At 42.2% G+C, this 18,526-nt stretch overlaps 1 protein-coding gene across 4 annotated transcripts; it reads left to right on the forward strand.

Annotated features, from left to right (window-relative positions):
* The first annotated feature begins 544 nt into the window (after positions 1–544).
* On the forward strand, positions 545–18,041 carry slc24a6a (solute carrier family 24 member 6a). 4 transcript variants are annotated; one of them, XM_033632967.2, is made up of 17 exons: positions 545–997; positions 1,272–1,364; positions 3,611–3,687; positions 5,188–5,262; positions 5,867–5,951; positions 8,066–8,169; positions 8,383–8,457; positions 10,020–10,045; positions 10,160–10,213; positions 10,311–10,465; positions 11,295–11,464; positions 13,643–13,910; positions 14,317–14,483; positions 14,592–14,706; positions 15,333–15,445; positions 16,966–17,031; positions 17,171–18,041. In XM_033632967.2, exons 1-17 carry the CDS (start codon positions 889–891, stop codon positions 17,279–17,281), a joined length of 1,863 nt encoding a protein of 620 aa, XP_033488858.1. In that variant the 5' UTR covers positions 545–888; the 3' UTR covers positions 17,282–18,041. The 4 variants fall into 4 exon arrangements, with proteins under 4 accessions (XP_033488858.1, XP_033488872.1, XP_033488864.1 ...); XM_033632981.2 differs by having other exon boundaries at positions 11,295–11,383; XM_033632973.2 differs by having other exon boundaries at positions 10,311–10,447.
* Positions 18,042–18,526: the final 485 nt, after the last annotated feature.

Below are 18,526 nucleotides of genomic sequence, written 5' to 3' on the forward strand. Positions count from 1 at the left end.
GCATCAAATTCAGAATGAGCGCATATTTACCAAAGACAACCATTAAATGTCTCGTCTTTGTGCTGCATTCAATTGAATATAGGTCGAAAGGTTTAACAGATCATTGCATTCTGTTTTTATTTAGGCTTTTATTTTATACACTGTCAACTTTTTTTGAAATTGGGGTTGTACGTATTGTTAAGGGAGTATTGTATTGTCAAGACAGACCTAAATAAAGTGAACCTGTCCTTTCACAAAGAGATGAGTTCTTCTCTTCTCTCAGTGAGACCATTAATTACCTTTGGAAACCCACCAAAAGATCAGCCCGTCACTGTTATCATCAGGTGAGTCCCCCAGATTCACTTCAACATTATAAATGTTTCTAATTACTCGTCACATTTTAGATTACATGCAGTAAACGTGTATGTGTGCTCCCATGCCTCCCAGTCTCCACAGTCGCCCCTCCCAGCTCAAGGCGCTCCCTGGTGGTCTCGTCTGTGACTTGAGGAAAACACCCCCTCCCTCTCACACAGAGCATCATAAAGTGGGGGATCAGATGTAGGGCAGGAGGGACAGGGGGATGCTCTGAATCGAGAGATGATTGTATGTAGGAGCTGGCCGATGATTCATTGTGTGTTTGCTGGAGTTTGAGCCGGTGGATGCGGATGCTGCGTCGGTGCTGAGATGCTGATGATGGCAGGCCGGACCTCTCCAACCTCCTCCCGCACCGTGGATGGATCCAGAAGCTAAAAACAGCTGAAAGAGGATAAATTTGGGAAGATAGAGCAACAGGCCAGTTGGATCCGGTCTGCAAACAGAGGGGAGACGGGACCGGCTGTGTGAGAAGGAGGTGGAGGAGGAGGCGACATGTTCTGAGCGGAGAGCCGGCGAGCGGCGGCGGCTGGCGGGATGAAGGCGCCGAGGAGACCGAGGCAGACGCGGCTCCTCCCCCGGTTCTGCGTTTGTGGAGTCGGTCTGCTCGCAGCCGCCTGGATCTTCAACTTCAGTGATGTTGCAGGTGCTTCTCAAGGAAAAATTACATAAAGCTGTCCTGATTTTTTTATCTGCTGTTACACATGTTCTTTATAACCATGTAAAGCACATTATTAAAGTATTATGCATAACATTAAAGGCTAATTAAAACCTTAAAGAGTGTTTTAGCAGCACAGTAGACAAAATAAATACCATAGTTAGGTAAGTTTACTGTATTTGACAGCCACTCACATATCCAGTATCATAACTCCTGTATATTTTATCAGTGTATGCATTTATATATCAACCCCTCTCCTCAGGCTCACATGGACCCACTATGGATCACAGCATCTCCTTTTCCAAGAGAGGGCTCATCCAGCAAGCTGACAACCAGACTGACAGCAGGAGATCTGGTGAGGCATTTACCATGTGTGTTTATATACAAAGAAGAGAATTTCTTCTAACCTAACTTAAAAAATGTAAAATATACAGTCACTTTTGAGGCTGATGAAGTGAAATGAGAAGCTTTTCAATCATTAACAGGCCCAGATTTAAGCTCAGGTTTTGATATTCATGCCATAGTGAATGTGATATCACTGTGATGATCTTGGTAACGCCAGTGTGTGTGTGTGTGTGTGTCGAGGCAGCACGTCTCATCTCTATTAATGTGTTTAATCCAAGTCTATCTCCTCCGTGCATCGATCTACCTCTCCACTCCAGCTCATCCTTCATTTCTTCAAACTCTGCTCATCTAGATGTTTAAACACAGTTAGGCCTTTGAGGGGACCCGGTTGCTAGGAAACTGAATGCTGAAATTGTGGTTGGATGGCGTGTGTGCATCTGGAGCTGTTCAAAGTGCCTGCCCTGTCGTGGTGACCTGCTGATTAGTGGCCTCTCATCAGCAGTTCTCTCATCACTTGTGTGTGTGCTCGGGTGTATTTGGCTGTTTTCGAGAGACGAAGAAAAATAGTGACATTGTCTTATGGTCTGGTGTGAGATGAAGAGATTTTGGAGCCAATTACAGAGAATACACTGATCTGCATATATCAGACTAGAGAAACTGCCTTGGGAAAATACAGTACAGATTAACTTCAAGGCCTCGAAGACATTTTCTTCAGATTACCATATTGCTGTTTTCAAGAGCACGTCTTGTTCTTGGTGATAAAAATATACTGTTTGATCTGTATCCAAACAAAATCATGTGACAGGTTGTCATAATATCCCACCATATCTGTGTCTCCATCCCTGCACGTGATGCATGTTAGCCTCTTGCTGCACAATGTCGCCTCTGTGCAGGATCTCATGCACTTCAGTCACACTTGTTTCACTCACATGTTTTGGTACCTTCATCTTCAGTGGAGGTTTTATAAATCCAGACTCCTCTATAAATCAGAAAGTCACTTGGGAGGCGACACTCCAGATTATTGTTGTTCTGAACTGCCTCGCAATAATAAAAGCTTTGTTTATGGCGCAGTGAGCCGGGGCATTTGTTTGAGCTTATGTGCAAGACTGTGCAGTCTGGCAAACACAGCCTCACATTTGGACAGAGGGTGGTTGTGATGCATCGTCTTAACTCAGCCAAATTAGATGCCTCTGAAGGTTGACTTTATAGGAATTGCTCGAGTTGCAGAAGAAAGTCAATATGAATGAACCTGGGTGCAGATGGCATGAGGGACAGTGTGGCACACAGTGTTACAGGATGAGCTATTTCAACGAAACTGGACGAGAAACTGAATGCAACTGAACCTGTGTAGTCACATGACCTCAAGCTGTCCCGGCACTTGTTGCTAGGGGATACAACCGGACACACATAACACCAAGTCATACACACATATCGCACATGTACACACAAGTGACTGGAGGTGCCGGGCTGAGCTGCAAATTACTGTCATTTTCATGGCTGATTAATGTGCTGATTATTTTTCTTCATTAATCAATAGAAAAAAATGCCAGCTATAATCTCCTGAGGAAATAAGAGCCCGAGGCGGTGTCATCTAATTACTTGCTTTATCTAACTGACACTCCCAAACTCAGAGATACTCAGTGTAAAATCACAGAAGACAAAGTACAGCAAAGTCACCTTTAGTTTCTTGGGGAAAAAATTGTGCCTGTCAAGTGTTTACATTACGTAGCTTACACTGCTAAATGTAGCTACATGTTAATGTCAGGGAAACATGTAATCTTGGTTGCTGATGCTAATTTCTCCACAATTTCGGATCATATTTCTGCTGGAACATGTCTGCTCGTGAGGCTTTAGTTGGTGTTTTTCCATGGTAGAAAGTGCCACTATAATTTGATACAGTCATTCCCCAGCTGGCGAGATACTGAAGAACCGGAAACACTCATCAATTAGAGAGGACTGGGCTTACGAGAGAGGTGCTACAATGAAGTGTTTCAGACAGATAGTGAATACAGTGGCTGTAGCATAGAGAGTTTGAACATTAAAGCATGTAAACATGTTCTAGTAGAAACTTTATATACATGTATGAATGTGAAAATGAGCGTAACAGGTCCCCTTTAATCGATTCTACTTGCCGACCGATTCTTCTTTGGATCGACTAATCAGTTAATTCACCAATCGTTTCATCTTTAGTTCAGGGATTTCCCTCATTTTATACATCATTAGATGTCTTTCTGCCTCTTCCCATCTCTTCTCCAGCTATCAGTGATTTTCCTGAAGACATCTTCACTATGGAGCAGAGGAGACAGGGAGCGGTACTCCTTCATGTCCTCTGTGTGAGTATCAGCTCTGCCTGAAAACCAGAATTTAAAGAGTAACTAAACCCCCAAACCACTTTTTTTAGCTGAAAACCAATATATATGGGTATTTAGTAGTGTTTCTGATTGATTCAGGTCCAAATCTTGACATTTGAGTGCAAAGTATTTAAATTCTACATGATCGGATTCGTGACTACCGTCGACAGGTTGAAACCTGGCTCCTGGAATTGAATTTTGCTACTGACCAATCTTGTACCAAGTTAGGTATACGGAGCCAGCTTTTGTCACCACCCACTCAAACTGTGGCAGACTGAGACGAGCAGTCAGTCAGTGAGTTACCATAAAACTTCTACCACGCCAGTACATCTGAATAAATTATGGTCTTCTTTGATGCTCAGTAAAATGAATTGAACAATTTAATTGTGAAGTATCTAAGCAAACTAACGATGTGTGTAGCATATCCATACTGACAACAGTTTTAACATTCATATTTGTATGTGTGATCAAAGCAGCTAACTAACATTGGCTCAAGCAGGTAGCCGCCGACTTGTTGGGCTTTAAGAGCTTTAAATCCAAAGAACTTCTATAAAAATGAACAGCTTTGCTGCGTCAATTGCGACCAGACCTGGCGTCTCATCGAGACCGGTTTTAATTTATATAACTGAGTTGCCAAAATCCGCTAGTAAAAGGAACTTTATACTCACAAAGCTTTTGTTCACAGCAACATAGAGTGCAGCCGTTATCAACTCTCCAACTGTCAGCTGTCTGTCTCTCCTCCACTCCGCTGAGCTCTTGTGTGTGTGAGCCCCGCCCACGACGAAACACCACACACCATAAACGAAAAAGGCAGTATGAGACTGTTTATTTATGTTATTTATTGAATTTACAAGCACTCGTTTGATTTCAGCTCAGTGAGAGAGTCTCTTGAGTGGTCTTTCACACTCACCATGCCACTGTAAGTGCAACAGAAGGCCGAGAGCAAATGGCCAATAAGAAGATATATTAGTGTAGCCTAAGTGGTGCAAAAGATGTACAGACAACTAAAATAAACACTCAATGGAATACAGTTCATTCATGTAGGTGAATTCATGCAAGGCTGCATCAAGGCAACAAACACTGGAGAATACACTCTTAAAGAGACAGAGAAATCCCCTCGAGACTGTGACAAGGCCGAAAAGATTACAGAGAAGGTCTGTCATTTTACACTTTGTCAAAAAAAAACATCACCTTGAGTGCAGGGAACTGTTTTTCTCTAAGTGTTGCTGAGCTATACAACCTAAAGCACAGGCTATAGATTGGATTTATTTTATTTTGTGTGCATGCACTTTGGCACGATGGAGACCTCCCAGCCCTGCCCCTTTTTGATACTTGTTCACGTTTCAGAGAGGAGACGCTCAAGCCAAATGCCTGGGGTTTAGTTGCTCTTTAAAATGAAGGAAGCTACATTTTGTTGCATTAAACTTAGAAACAGACTCACTTATTTAAGCCATGTGGTCACATGTCTCCTGTATTTCACAGGCTATCTACATGTTTCATGCGCTGGCCATCGTGTGTGATGTTTACTTTGTGCCATCGCTGGAAAAAGTGTCAGAGGTATGAACTAACAACATCATAATAGATAAATAAAATCATGCATTTGAGTGCGAAAACAATCTGAGTCTACAATTCGATAGTTCATGTTGTCTTTGTGTTAGGACAGAGTTAATTTTGTTACTGTCTATATTTCCTTCAAAAAGATGTAGACCAACAGTGCATTAGTCCATCTATCACCACTTTCTGTCTTCCCCATCTGTATAATTCAGCAACAAGCCCTTTTTTAAATTTGTTTCAACTGAAGATGTAACTCTTAAATGAAAATTTACAGATGTATTGTTTAGTTTTTGTTTATTTGCTTTTTTTAAAGGCTCAAAAAAGATGGGCACTATAGTTTTAAGCAAACATTACTCAAACAAGAGTAAAGTGCATTTGTTGGGGACTATTTTCAATCGCGGATTAATACACATTTGGCGCACTAGTGATTATTTCCTGCATGTGAGATTGACTCAAATTAAACTGCAGTGCCCAGGTTCATTGTAGTGAAGGAACATATCAGCCAGTGCAACAATGTGGCTCACTTATGTGTTTTTAATAGTTAGACTTTGGATACACAGTTATTCATCTGATCAGTCATTTGATTTGGGATTTGTTTTTCCTCCAGAACCTTCAGCTCAGTCAAGATGTTGCCGGGGCAACCTTCATGGCAGCTGGGAGCTCCGCCCCCGAGCTCTTCACCTCTCTAATTGGTCAGTATGACACTCGTGTAATCAGTAACTCGCACTAATGAGTTAGCCCGTGGATTGTTCATCAGCGCTCCAATTACCTGCAATCAGATGCATCTTCAGTTGATTAAGACTGAGAGAATTCAAGTGTCTGCAGGCAGAGGAACCGATTTCAAGCGTAAAGTAGACATGAAGAAAGACAGCCAGAGGAGCGTGTTTCATTTTTATTGGATGGTTTGACAGTCCACCTGTGAATTGTTTCAGATGTTCTTGCTAGTGTTGTTTGTTCGTCAGTCCACAGAGTAGTAGGACAGAGATACTCAACATGCTTTGCCCAAGGGCCACTTTTGCAAAATGACATGAGGTCAGGGGCCAGTTAATAAACACACATTAATAATATTTCTCAATTGCCTGTTGGTAAGCTGTTCTCACTCTTCTTGGATAAGGGGCAAGTCCAGTCACAGCAGCCCTGCAAAGGTCAAGTGTATGCAGGGGCATTTCTAGGATTTCAGGACATTTGGAGTCTTAAATCGTTTAGATTTAGATGCACTTTTTAAAAACAGAAAAAAACAAGCTCATTTTATGTTGTTCTTTTCTCTCTGGCACCTTATTGACATTCAAAGCACAAAAATAATCATAGTGTGAGTCAGTTTATTTCATTGTGAATTAGAAAATAGGTCGTCAGGCCATCTGGCACCTGGGCTGCAAAGTCAGTATCACCAGTGCTGTGCAAGTTACTGAAAATTAGTAATTAGTTGCAGTTACGAGTTACTTATCTCATAGTGAATTTAATTACTTTACTTTAATATCTGCAACAATTCTCTTATTCAGTGGTTTCCAACTGGTGCAGCCACGGGGTCCAGATATCTCCTTAGTCATTTGTTCAGGGTCCACACAGTTTAATACATTCTGCCCCCTACTTGCGTTTGACCATGTTGTCGAACTAGTGTGCTGTCTCTGTCAAGTAGCTGTCCGTTAGTCGCTCACTCTACAGCAGGAAATGGCACTTCAAAACAAAAGCTCTGTGCCAGAAATTTACTGTGCTTCAAAATAAAGTGTGTTTTTTACAAAACTTGACATGTTCACAAGTCACTTGCAGTCCATTCAGAATGGACCCATGACCCACTTTTGGACCGGGACCCACCAGTTGGAACCACTGCTCTTACTAATCCACACTTGGCTATATTATTTAGTGTTGCTGTGGCACAGTGTGGGACAAGACAGCTGTCAATTATTACCGTTTTCAATATGATGAAAAGGAAGTAGTGGAATAATAAGACACATGGATATGTTTTGATAGGCGCATTTATCGTCACACATCACTACAGGTGACGTTAGATCATAACCTGGAAAAACAGGCTACATTTGTTGGCTATTATCAAGACAAAAGTGATGAGTAATGATTGAGCTATTTAATTTGAGCAAGTAATCAGATACAATTAGTTACCTCCAAAAGTAGCTGAATCACAGTTACTCCTAACACTGCAAGTTAGGGTTTCAGTAAATGTGGACTGAGATGAAAAAGTACAATCTCAGTGGAAACGACCAAAGAAATTTGAAATATTGAAATCCAGGCACTGGCATCGATGAGATCAAAGTTTCCTGTGTGAAAAATTAAAAAGACGTCTTGTTGTTCACAGTCTGTGGAAACTGCGGCCCGGATATAAAGCAGAGACAGAAACCATCACACACTGAGAGAAACTGGAACACCACAGGGGACTGATCCTGGATACTGCTGCTGTTCACAGAAGAAATAACATGCAGCTTATTAAAATGGCCTAGAAACAGATGTATGGCTGTAATTTGTAAGAACGGACATTTCCTCATATATTGCCTCTCAAATAATCTGTTTTATTCTCTACAGAAAAAAGGCTGGTTTTCATAAGTGTTGGAGGGACTTTAGGCAATATTGCAGTGAATATTCCACACAAGATAAAAGATAAAAGATATCTGCCCAGCCCCTGTGGATATGAACAAAGATGCAATATTCCTCTTCAGAGGAGTGAGAGATAATGTCCATTTTTGTGTAATTTAATGTATGGGATGGAGATACAATCCACCATTTCTCACAGATTGTCACATTACATTTGTTTCTGTTAATGTTTTACAGCTTGTTCTTTCATGTCCCTTGTTTTTAGGGGTGTTTATCACAAAAGGAGATGTGGGTGTGGGAACTATTGTGGGATCAGCTGTCTTTAACATCCTGGTCATCATCGGGCTCTGTGGCATCTTTGCTGGACAGGTACACACACTGTCTTCATACCAGAAGCTAGAAGGAGCCCCAGGATCTTATTTTAGTAACTAAAAGAGGACAAATGACCAAATAGAATCTCAAACATAAAAGCAATTTTTGCCAGTGTAAAACTCTCTGGTGCAGAAAATGATCACATCATTATAAATCTTACACTTTTTGCTTTATTTCATTAATGAAAATGTGCATGTCTTCTCTCTGCAGCCCATTTCTCTGAGCTGGTGGCCTTTGTTTCGTGATGCTGTCTTCTACATCCTGTCCATAGTGGTGCTTATCCTGGTGAGGAAGCCTCCAGAAATCACCTTTACTTACTTTAAAGCCTACATTCACAAGACCACAAACTACAATATATATTTGGCTACCAGTCGGGAGAAGCTGCTCAGTTTATATATTACTGCTTGACTTGATACTGGATTTTTGAGGGCAATATTCTTTTATTATCCTGTCTGTCAATAATTTTTTTAACAAACACACACAAAAAACCCTTTAATTAGGATCACTTAAATGTGTTTTTTAGAATCGTAAACAAGATTTTTTAAACAGATATTTTTCTCTACGCTTTTGCCTCTTGTCACCACGTAAACAGAGTTTTAGGTCACTAAAATGAAGACTTTTAAAAACGCTTTCTAAGATGCCGATTTTTAAAAACCATGGTTACTGCCTAACCATGTGAGCATGTAAAATGTTTGGGAATTAATGATGTAATCTCCTCAATTCGAGCATGTCAGCTATTACTTTGTATAATCAACATGCGCCAGAAATAACATATTATTAGCACTGCTTGGTCTAATGACTACCGTACACTTAAACTTAGCACTGCTGCACCACGTCTGCTCTGCCGGGTGTTACTTGGTTTACCTCAGTGTCTACAGTTTAAAGTCTGCCTAGAATGATAATTCAGTCAGGAACACTTTAGTCAAAGAAAACTTTATTTCCATTTGCAGTATTATATTTGGTGGTATGGCTCTGTACTGGGGCCTCTCTGCCTTTCCTCGGGTCTATGCAGAAAGCCTCTTCCTCGTGCCTATGTGGAAAGCCTGGGACAGAGAGAGCAGCAGCAAAGACTTCCCTGGAACAGAACAGAGCAGCATTAATGACAAACAGAAATGACATTGATAAGTCAGACACAGCATGAAAAGGAGGAGCTGGGGTGGAGGCGGGTTGCAAAGCGGCTTGCAGAGGAAGCAACAACAGTAGGCAGGCAAGAGCAGTTTAAATAGAGCGCCCTAAATGAGATTCACCAATTGGTTGCATAGAAAGGAATCATGTGATCAATCAGCTGCTCCATCAGTTGATTGGGCTGTTTGAGATCAGCTGATGTAGCTGGGATGTGAGCTGAGCTTGACATCATGAAGGAAAACTTTGACATGTGCAGAGCATTTCTTGTATCTTTGAGTGAGCTCCTTTGTTCTTATATTGCAGGGCAGTCAACTGTGATTAGATCTCCAAAAAAGATAACATTAACCTGAATACTACCTTTGCAATGAGGGCAGACTGCAGTAGACCGCTAACGCCGGCGAGCATATAGAGTCATTTTTGCATTTGAGTGTGTTCATTTTTTTTTTTTTTTAAACGAAGGTCGTGTGGACAGATTTTTATTTATTTAATTTTTTTTTCTACATAATTTTTTTTTAAATATCTGTGTATGTGTACACAGGGCTCAAGTCAAAACTTGTTACAAATGTATGTTTTCAAATATATACTTTTCATTTGTGTGTTGCAGTTTCTTCAACATACCCGTGATGAAGCTAATCAATCTTTTATTGTGTTCCTATGATAAGGTGTGTAAAAAATGATTTTCTGTGAGGTGTAATTAAAGTGTGTTTTCATTGGGTTTGCAGGTGATCTATGATGAGAAAGTCATGTGGTAAGACTGTAATGAAACTCAATTACACTGTTTGAAAATTAGTTTGCTAGGTATTCTGACTGTCACTGTGATGAATGTTGTGGTTATGAATCTGTGTTTGTGTGCGTGTTTCAGGTGGGAGACCATCATCCTGATCTCTATGTACGGAATCTACATACTCATCATGAAGTGAGTCTCTCTCTTCCTCTCACCTTTCCATCCTGTTAGTATCAACATGTGCTCCATGCCCACTAAAGACAGAACACCTGTGTGTGTGTGTGTGTAGGTTCAACAGATCTCTGTGCAGCCTGGTAGAGAGACACTGCAGCAGGGCAGGCCAGCCGTGTCTGAGCAGCCTGCGGCGGACCACTGCTGTCGGAAATATTGGAGACTGTGACAACGACATGGTGCCGCTGAAGCCAGGTGCTGGAGCTCGTGTTTGTACGTTGGCATGTGTACATCCAAAATATCAAAGAAGCTCCAGTATTCAGCAGACCCAGTGACACAGTTACGGCTGCCAGTCAAACCCATTTCTGTTCCCCTGTGGATTTCCAGCAGGCTGAAATAGAACTAGACCACTTTGATGGACAAATCTTTTTTCCACTCTGTCACTCTGTCCTCTTTGTCTCCGTGTTTGTCTGCTGCCTGTCGCTCACTGTGTTATTAAAGGTTTACAATGCAGGAAGTGTTGGTTACTGGTTGTAAACACAACACTCTTGGCCGTCTTACCTAAACTGCTTGTGTGTACACTGCAAGCTACTTTTCTATTGCAAGACTGTTACATTTGTTGTAATGGAAAGCCAATACTTAAACACTCTAACTGAGCTAACCGCTGGAGCCTACCTGTCCAACAGAAAACAAGCCAACTGTGCATCCCTCTTCATCCCTATCTTCCCCTTTGCTGCTCACCAGCGAAAGTGAAAGCCAACCCCAGATATTCACTCTTGTTCTAGAGCAAGCTTTGCCAGATTTCTGTTTTTTTCTGGGCTGTATCTGTGAGTTTCATAGCTTCGTTTTGGATGCATGCTGCTACTACCTGGTTGCTACCTCTTTATAATGTCCCAACCTCACCTGCATGTCTCAAACACAGCAAAATAATAAGAAAATAGAGGCAGAGGGCAAAGTCTCTGCGGATAAGTACACCACCACACACTTAGAGTGAGTCATAAATGATGATTTAGGAAAATCCTGCCTAGCATAACTTTAAGCTCTTCTCCTTTCCACTGATATCTTCTTCTAACCTTCCTCCATCTCCCCACACTTCCCCCAGATTCGTCTGTGGTGGCCGGCCAGGACTCAGGGGTGGTGATGGTGGATGAGCTGCTGAACCTGCACCCCCACCAGCTCTCTTTTTCAGAGGCAAGCCTCCGCCTTCTCATCACCCCGCATTTCCCCCCCTTCACCCGCCTGCGCATGGCAGGACGCATGGTCATCAACGAGGTACACTGCACGCGCTCCTCACACCCTTCATGTAACATCAAGTTCCCCTGGTTTTTTCGGCTGGGTTGGTGGGTATTTAAATGTGCATGTGCTGCATTTTAATATGTCATTGTCAGATGAGCCGGGTCATATTAAAAGTTAAATATGGTGAAGGATCACTGCACTCACCCTTATGTTCCTGAACTGGGGCACATCCACTCGCACATCTGTTCTTAAGTTTGTGTTGTAAAGTCGTCTCGAAGCTTTCAGTAACTACTAACTAGCTGCTTTACTAAATTGTGTTGCACCATTAAAAATGACATCACTGCAAAGTTTTAGGGGCTTTTACTATGGCTACGTTCAAACTGCTGTCAAAAGAGGCCCAAATCAGATTTTTTTGCTCGTTTGTGACTAATCTGTTGTTTTTTTTCCCATTGCAATCAGCAAAAATCACATGGAATCTGATCTTTTCAATTTTGATTTGGGCCACTTTCATTTGCAATCCAAAAAACAGATACAGGTCTGATTTCTTGCAACCTTTTTTGACCTCAGTCTGAACAGTCACAGCAGAATTCATGGGACTTTTATTCACTAAAGATTGACAATTGTCTCAGTTCTGCCCCGGTTAAGGTCACTTGGTGAACACAAACATGAAACACAGCTGTGATGAACAGATGTTGTTTAAAGTCGCACTTTACCTCCTGATACTTTGGATGAAATCAGTTTCAATGAAGCCATTCACATCACAATCCCACCACTCCTGCCTCTGACTCCACATCCTCACACCTCACTACAAATAGCAGCTGTGGCTCAGGAGGTAGAGCGGGTTGTTCACTAATGGAAATATCAGCGGTTCAATCCCCGGCTCCTCCAGTCTGCATGTTGAAGTATCCTTGAGCAAGATACTGAACCCCAAATTTCTCCCAATGGCTGTGCATGACGTCTTTGTTATTGTTGATTTGCACAAGCCGGTCAGTTCAGGACAGCGACCAGTTCACATTGGAATCTGATATTGGCCACATTTTAAAAAACTATGTGAAGGTACAAAAAAATCAGATCAGAGCAATAACTTACACCACTTCCTAACATGCAGCGAGCCAGCAAACTGTGGTGGATGTTTTGTGAAAAAGTATCCAGATCTACGATGAGCATCAGGGAGCTTATTGAGCTCTGAGTGAGCTTCCACAATGCCTTGCTGTTGCTCTGAAAATAGGTTGGTCGTTACAAAGCGACACCAACATAGTGCCAGGGTGAACATTTTCTCAAACAAGCAACATGTTGCCTAGCCTGTTCGCTTACACACTGAGCAGGTGAGGACATCTTCATTGGGAAACATTGAAACAATTCTGATTTTGGCTGGCTCACTTGTTCGCATTGCTTCCAGCTAGGAAGAGGTGAAAGGTTTACAATGACTGGGTAATATATGATTATGCTGAACTGACCCCCTTTAGTCATTTAGTCATGGCAGAAAACAAAGAAAAAGTGCGTATATAGATATATATAGACGAAGGGATGTTGAGAAAAACAGCAGGCCTCAGTGAGACTTGTTTGTTGTTCTCTTTGCTGAACAGAACTGAAGAGGTTATTTTCTTTCAGTCCTCCCACAATCTGCCATCATGAGAAATCTTTAAGCTCCATTTGTGCCTGAAGAAAAGTCCCTTTGAATTTAGAGGCTGCCATTTCAGCTTGGTGGTGGTGTTATTTGTTTAAGGTAATTGTGTTCTCAGTTTCTGTATTGATATTTCAGATTTGCTACGGCAACATTTTTCTCACAGTGCAGTTTCTGTGCAGGAGGTTTGCAGGTAGGCAGAAACACGGAGAGATGGATTTTTGATGTCGTATCAAACAACATCCTGTTTGCTCCCGCAAACAAACACACACAGACTGCTGCCTAATGCATAACATTATCCCAGACACAAAAGCAGACAAGAACTCAATCTCCAAATCGGCTTCCTCACTCTCTCACCTCTCCTGCATGTGTGCTTGTCATCTCCAGTGCCAAATGAAAGTGCAACCGCCGCTCCTGCCCCTGCTCTGCACCATGCCCCCCGATCAGTGCTTTCCAAATCCCCTCTGGTGGATGCTCCACTCCTCCTGCCAGTGCTCATATTGTCAGCTGCCGTCAGATGAAGTTTCTCATGTCACTTTGTTTTCTCCTTTTTCCATTCCCTTCCTCTCTCGCTCCCTCCGCGCTCACAGAGACAGAGGCTGATTCGGGCCCGGGGCGGCTCAGAGGAGGGGGGAGCTTCAGGGGAGGACGGTTTGGGTGCTAACGGGCAGTGGGGGAGGGAGAACGGGACGATGGCCGAGGGAGACAGGCAGCTGCTGGAGGGAGAAAGGGAGAGAGGTAAAGAGGCGGGGGGAGAGACAGGTGGGGGAGTGCAGCCGAAAGAGGATGAGGAGGAAGAGGAAGAGCAGGAGGATGGAGAGGAGGAGAGCGCTCCTTTCAAACCCTTCATCCTGCCAGGTGAGTGGTGAATGAGAGCAGACACTTGTCATGTGTCAGATATTAAAGCTACAAAATCTTTGGACCTTTTACTTTATCAACAAGCAGATTTGTATAACTCATAACTCAGACTGTCATCGCTGATGCTGCTACAAACATAACAGCTTCCTCTTTGGCTTTTCTCACACACACTTCTAATGTTTCGCAGTGTTATAGATGGGCTCATCACTAATGGAGCTAATTAAAAAGGGATGATGCTAAGATTCACAGGCTGTGCTGCATGAATAATTTACAAGTTTAGATGAATCTGTAATGATCCCTGTGGGGAAACTTGTGTGCACACGTGTGTGTGTGTGTGTGTGTGTGTGTGTGTGTGTGTGTGTGTGTGTGTGTGCACGTGCACGTGTCTTTTGCATATTTTCCTCAGATGGTTGGTGTGTGCGTCTGAAGTGGCTGCTCTCTTGGCCTGTGAGCATCCTGCTTCACTGCACCATCCCCGACTGTAACCTGCCGCGGTGGGAGCGCTGGTATCTGCTCACCTTCCTGTCCTCCACGCTCTGGATAGCCCTCTTCTCCTACCTCATGGTCTGGATGGTACGAGACGCACTAATGTACCCCCCCCCCCCGCACACACACACACACACACACACACACACACACACGTAAAGATACACAGCCTCTTCCCTTTGTGTGTCTGTCTAGGTGACCATAATCAGCTACACACTTGGAATCCCAGAAGTCATCATGGGCATCACTTTTCTGGCAGCCGGCACCAGTGTCCCCGACTGCATGGCCAGCCTCATCGTCGCCCGGCAAGGTGTGTGTGTGTGTTTGAGTGTGTGTGTGTGCGTGTGTTTAAAGTTCCTCTACAGACACATTTTAAAGAAAATACTTACACAAATATTTTTCAATCAGACCCAGATGACGAGTCTGTTGTGCACCAAAATCAGTGACTAGTAGGCTTATCAGAATGATCAGTGTAGTTAGCATCTTTTATTTGTTTATGTTGTTTTTTTTTTTTTTTGCACAGATAGAAGTCAGTTTAGTCAAGTTTAGACATTTCAGGGGACATAAACATAATCAAAAGGAGGACTTTAAGTGTCTCAACACATCCTTACATTACTGAATCATTTATACCACCTAGCTTTTTTTTTTCTTTTGCACATTTTGCTGTGTCACAAAACTAAATCAAGGTTATTCTTGGCACACTATATTATGATTTTTTTATGATTTTTTTTTTCTTTTACGGCAGCAGATGAATGATTTGTACCACAAAGCTTTTGTTGCACATTTTGGTATGTTACAAAACTAAATCGAATTAATTCTCAGTCAGAAACTATACAAAAAACTCAAGCTGTCTGACTGGATGTCCGATGTCATTTGAATGCCCTCACAGTTCCTGTTTTCACATGCATGTCATTATGTGTGTGTCACATGTTGCAGGGATGGGTGACATGGCTGTGTCCAACTCCATTGGCAGTAATATATTTGATGTACTGCTCGGTCTGGGCTTCCCTTGGGCGCTGAGGACTCTCATCGTCAGCTACGGATCAGTGGTAACACCAACTGTTTTCTATCTCTTGTACAGCTGACTCGACCCAATATCGTAAAACATAGCAACATCCTATTGGTTATCCCTCTGTCTCTCTCCTTTTTTTTTACCTCTTGACTATCTGTAAAAATGTCTCTCTAAAAAAACTTTAAAAATACTCCATTTTTTACTCCAATACACATTTTTTATACATGAATGTTGGTGTGCGAAATAAAGTAAATTACTGTATTTAAAGGTTTCGTTTGCTCTGATCAGAGTCAGGAACCAGGTTGTAATTGGATGCTTTCACACCTGCCCTGTTCGGTTCAGTTCAATTGAACTCAAGTTAATTTGCCCCTTAAGTGCGCTTCATTTGGGCAGGTGTGAACACAGCAGTTGCTCTCTGATTTGCACCAAAACAACTGGACAGAGACCTTCTTGAAGAGGTGGTCTCGGTCCGGTTACAAATAAACTCTGGTGCGTTTCTTTTGTGGTGAGAACGTGCTCCGACCTCGATCTGAACCAACTGCAGTCACATTACGCATTGTTTGGCTTAAACATGAGCATGTTACAGTACTGGGTAGTTGTCCCTCCATTCAGTTTGAAAATTAAGGTGCAGCTAGGAAATAATGTGTTGCTGAAGGAGCATACGAAGACATTTGAGAGAAGGACGCACACATCAATCATCCTGAGCTGTCACATACTCAGCAGACAAAAATAAAATTAAAAAATTAAAATAATGTGTGGATTCACAGGAGACGCTGAAGGAGCATAACATGACAGTTGAGAGAAGGATGCGCACATTAATCATCCTGAGCTGTGTCATGCTCATCAGCCAAAAATATTTCTGAAGATCCATCAGGGCATCAGTGTGATCTTCAACACAGCCTACACCTGTTCAGCGCTGATGTGAATAGAGAGGACAAGCGTGGGCTCTTTTGTAGCCACAGCACAAACACACCATAGTGCAGACAGAGACCATCTTTTCAACAAGATCTCAGTCTGGTTGTTTTGGTCCGCACCTGAGTGCAAGATCTGTGTTCCCACCTGCTCAAACAAACTGCACCAAGGTGGTAAACGCTCCAGTGTTAAAATCAACCCAACTTTAGGGCCATTAGTTGACTAGTCACCTACATGTTTACAATATTAATTTAATTATTACATGCCATCTTTAACCGCCTGGAAAATGTGAGGTCAGGCGCTGGGTGCTACTCTTGTGACTCTTGTTACCACAGACTGAATATTTACAGAAGAAGGGAAAGATATCTGTCGGCTGCGATTGGTTTGTAACGTGACTCCTGTCTGACTGCTAAGTGTGGCCTCTTCCTGTGTCTGTCCTTTCAAATTAAATTCCCACATGGTCCAGTCATATAGGTTTTGATTTATTTTGACAAGGCGCAGCTCCTAATAGAGTTTCACGTTTTTTATTTATGCGACTAAGCGACCAATAAAATCTTGCCGACTGATGACCTTTCTGGTCGACCATTACAGAGCAGCCCTCATGATTTCACAACATATTAATGCTTTATCATGTCTGGTTTTTAGGTGACAATCAACAGCAAAGGCCTGGTGTACTCAGTGATTCTGCTGCTGGCCTCAGTCACACTCACTGTGAGTTAGATCTCCGTCCTATCTGATCATTGTTACATTAAAGCCTGGCCTGAGAGCCCTCGTCTCTGTTTTCAGGCCGAGTGAATCATATTAAGGGCAGTGCAACAGGAAATTAATCTCTCCACCTTTCCCTCATCAGGTCCTGTGTGTGCATCTGAACTGCTGGAGGTTGGACCGCAAGCTAGGACTCTGTCTCATACTGCTCTACGCCATCTTCCTCCTCTGCTCTGTTGGCTTCGAGAGGTTATAGAGGACACGCACACTTCCCATGTACCACACCCACGCACGGAGTCACACAAAAGGATGCTCAAACAAGTGGTGCGACTTGTTTTCCACCCTCACTGCTGCCATTATTCATCAGACGTACGGACAGATGACTTTTCATTTCACTCCACGGTGGCTGTACGTGTTTGAGCAGCGTGTGACACCAGCTGTCTGAAAGCTGCATTGTTTACCTTTGATAAACGAGTATTTTACATAGTTTTGTACCGAGCACCTCAAGCCCAGACTTTGTGACATCAAACCCAACTGATAATGCACTGTCTCACAACAAATTTATAAAGTATTGAAACTGTGTTCTGAAACCAAGACTATTGTATAAGGAACCCCAAAGTGTGTTAGTTTACTTATTAATACTTAATGACTGCCACAGGTAACCTCAATGACCAGATGAATACACGTGTAAGTTTATATAGTTGCTTCTCAGTGTGTGACGTTATTTTTTTGTAAAGTTTAATGTCGAGTTTTCATCATGCCTTTGTGTCTGTAGTTGTACACAGCATAGCATGGCTGAACATCACGCTCCAGATAATTGCACTAAGCCACTGTTGTCTTTGACCTTGTACATGATGTAGGCCCCGCCCCCTCTTTCCTCAAAGCTTCTCAGCACAGGGGTGGTGTTAATGTGCTGAAACAAAAGCCACTGTTTGCTACAAGGTGATTTGAATGTGTTTGGAGAGAGTCCTTGAGTGTGTGTGTTGTTGAGTGAAATAAAATGTTTTGTTCTGTGAGGTTTCTCTTTTCGTAATTTACATGAAAAAAAAAGACCTTTCTTACTCAGAATATTTTTTTTACATTGATGATGTACTATACTATGACTTTTTTCATGATTTTTGACAAAAAACTATACTATGACTTTTTTTTCAATATTTTTGATGACATGATACTGTGACTTTTTTTCATGGTTTTGGATGACATACTGTACTCTGACTTTTTTTCATGGTTTTGGACGACATGCTATACTGTGACTTTTTTTCATGGTTTTGGACGACATACTATACTGTGACTTTTTTTTCATGGTTTTGGACGACATGCTATACTGTGACTTTTTTTCATGGTTTTGGACGACATACTATACTGTGACTTTTTTTTCATGGTTTTGGACGACATGCTATACTGTGACTTTTTTTCATGGTTTTGGACGACATGCTATACTATGACTTTTTTTCATGATTTTTGATGACATCCAATACAATGACTTTTTTATTATAGTATG

Source organism: Epinephelus lanceolatus, chromosome 7 (genome assembly GCF_041903045.1).
Source record: "Epinephelus lanceolatus isolate andai-2023 chromosome 7, ASM4190304v1, whole genome shotgun sequence".
Lineage (NCBI taxonomy): Eukaryota > Metazoa > Chordata > Actinopteri > Perciformes > Serranidae > Epinephelus > Epinephelus lanceolatus.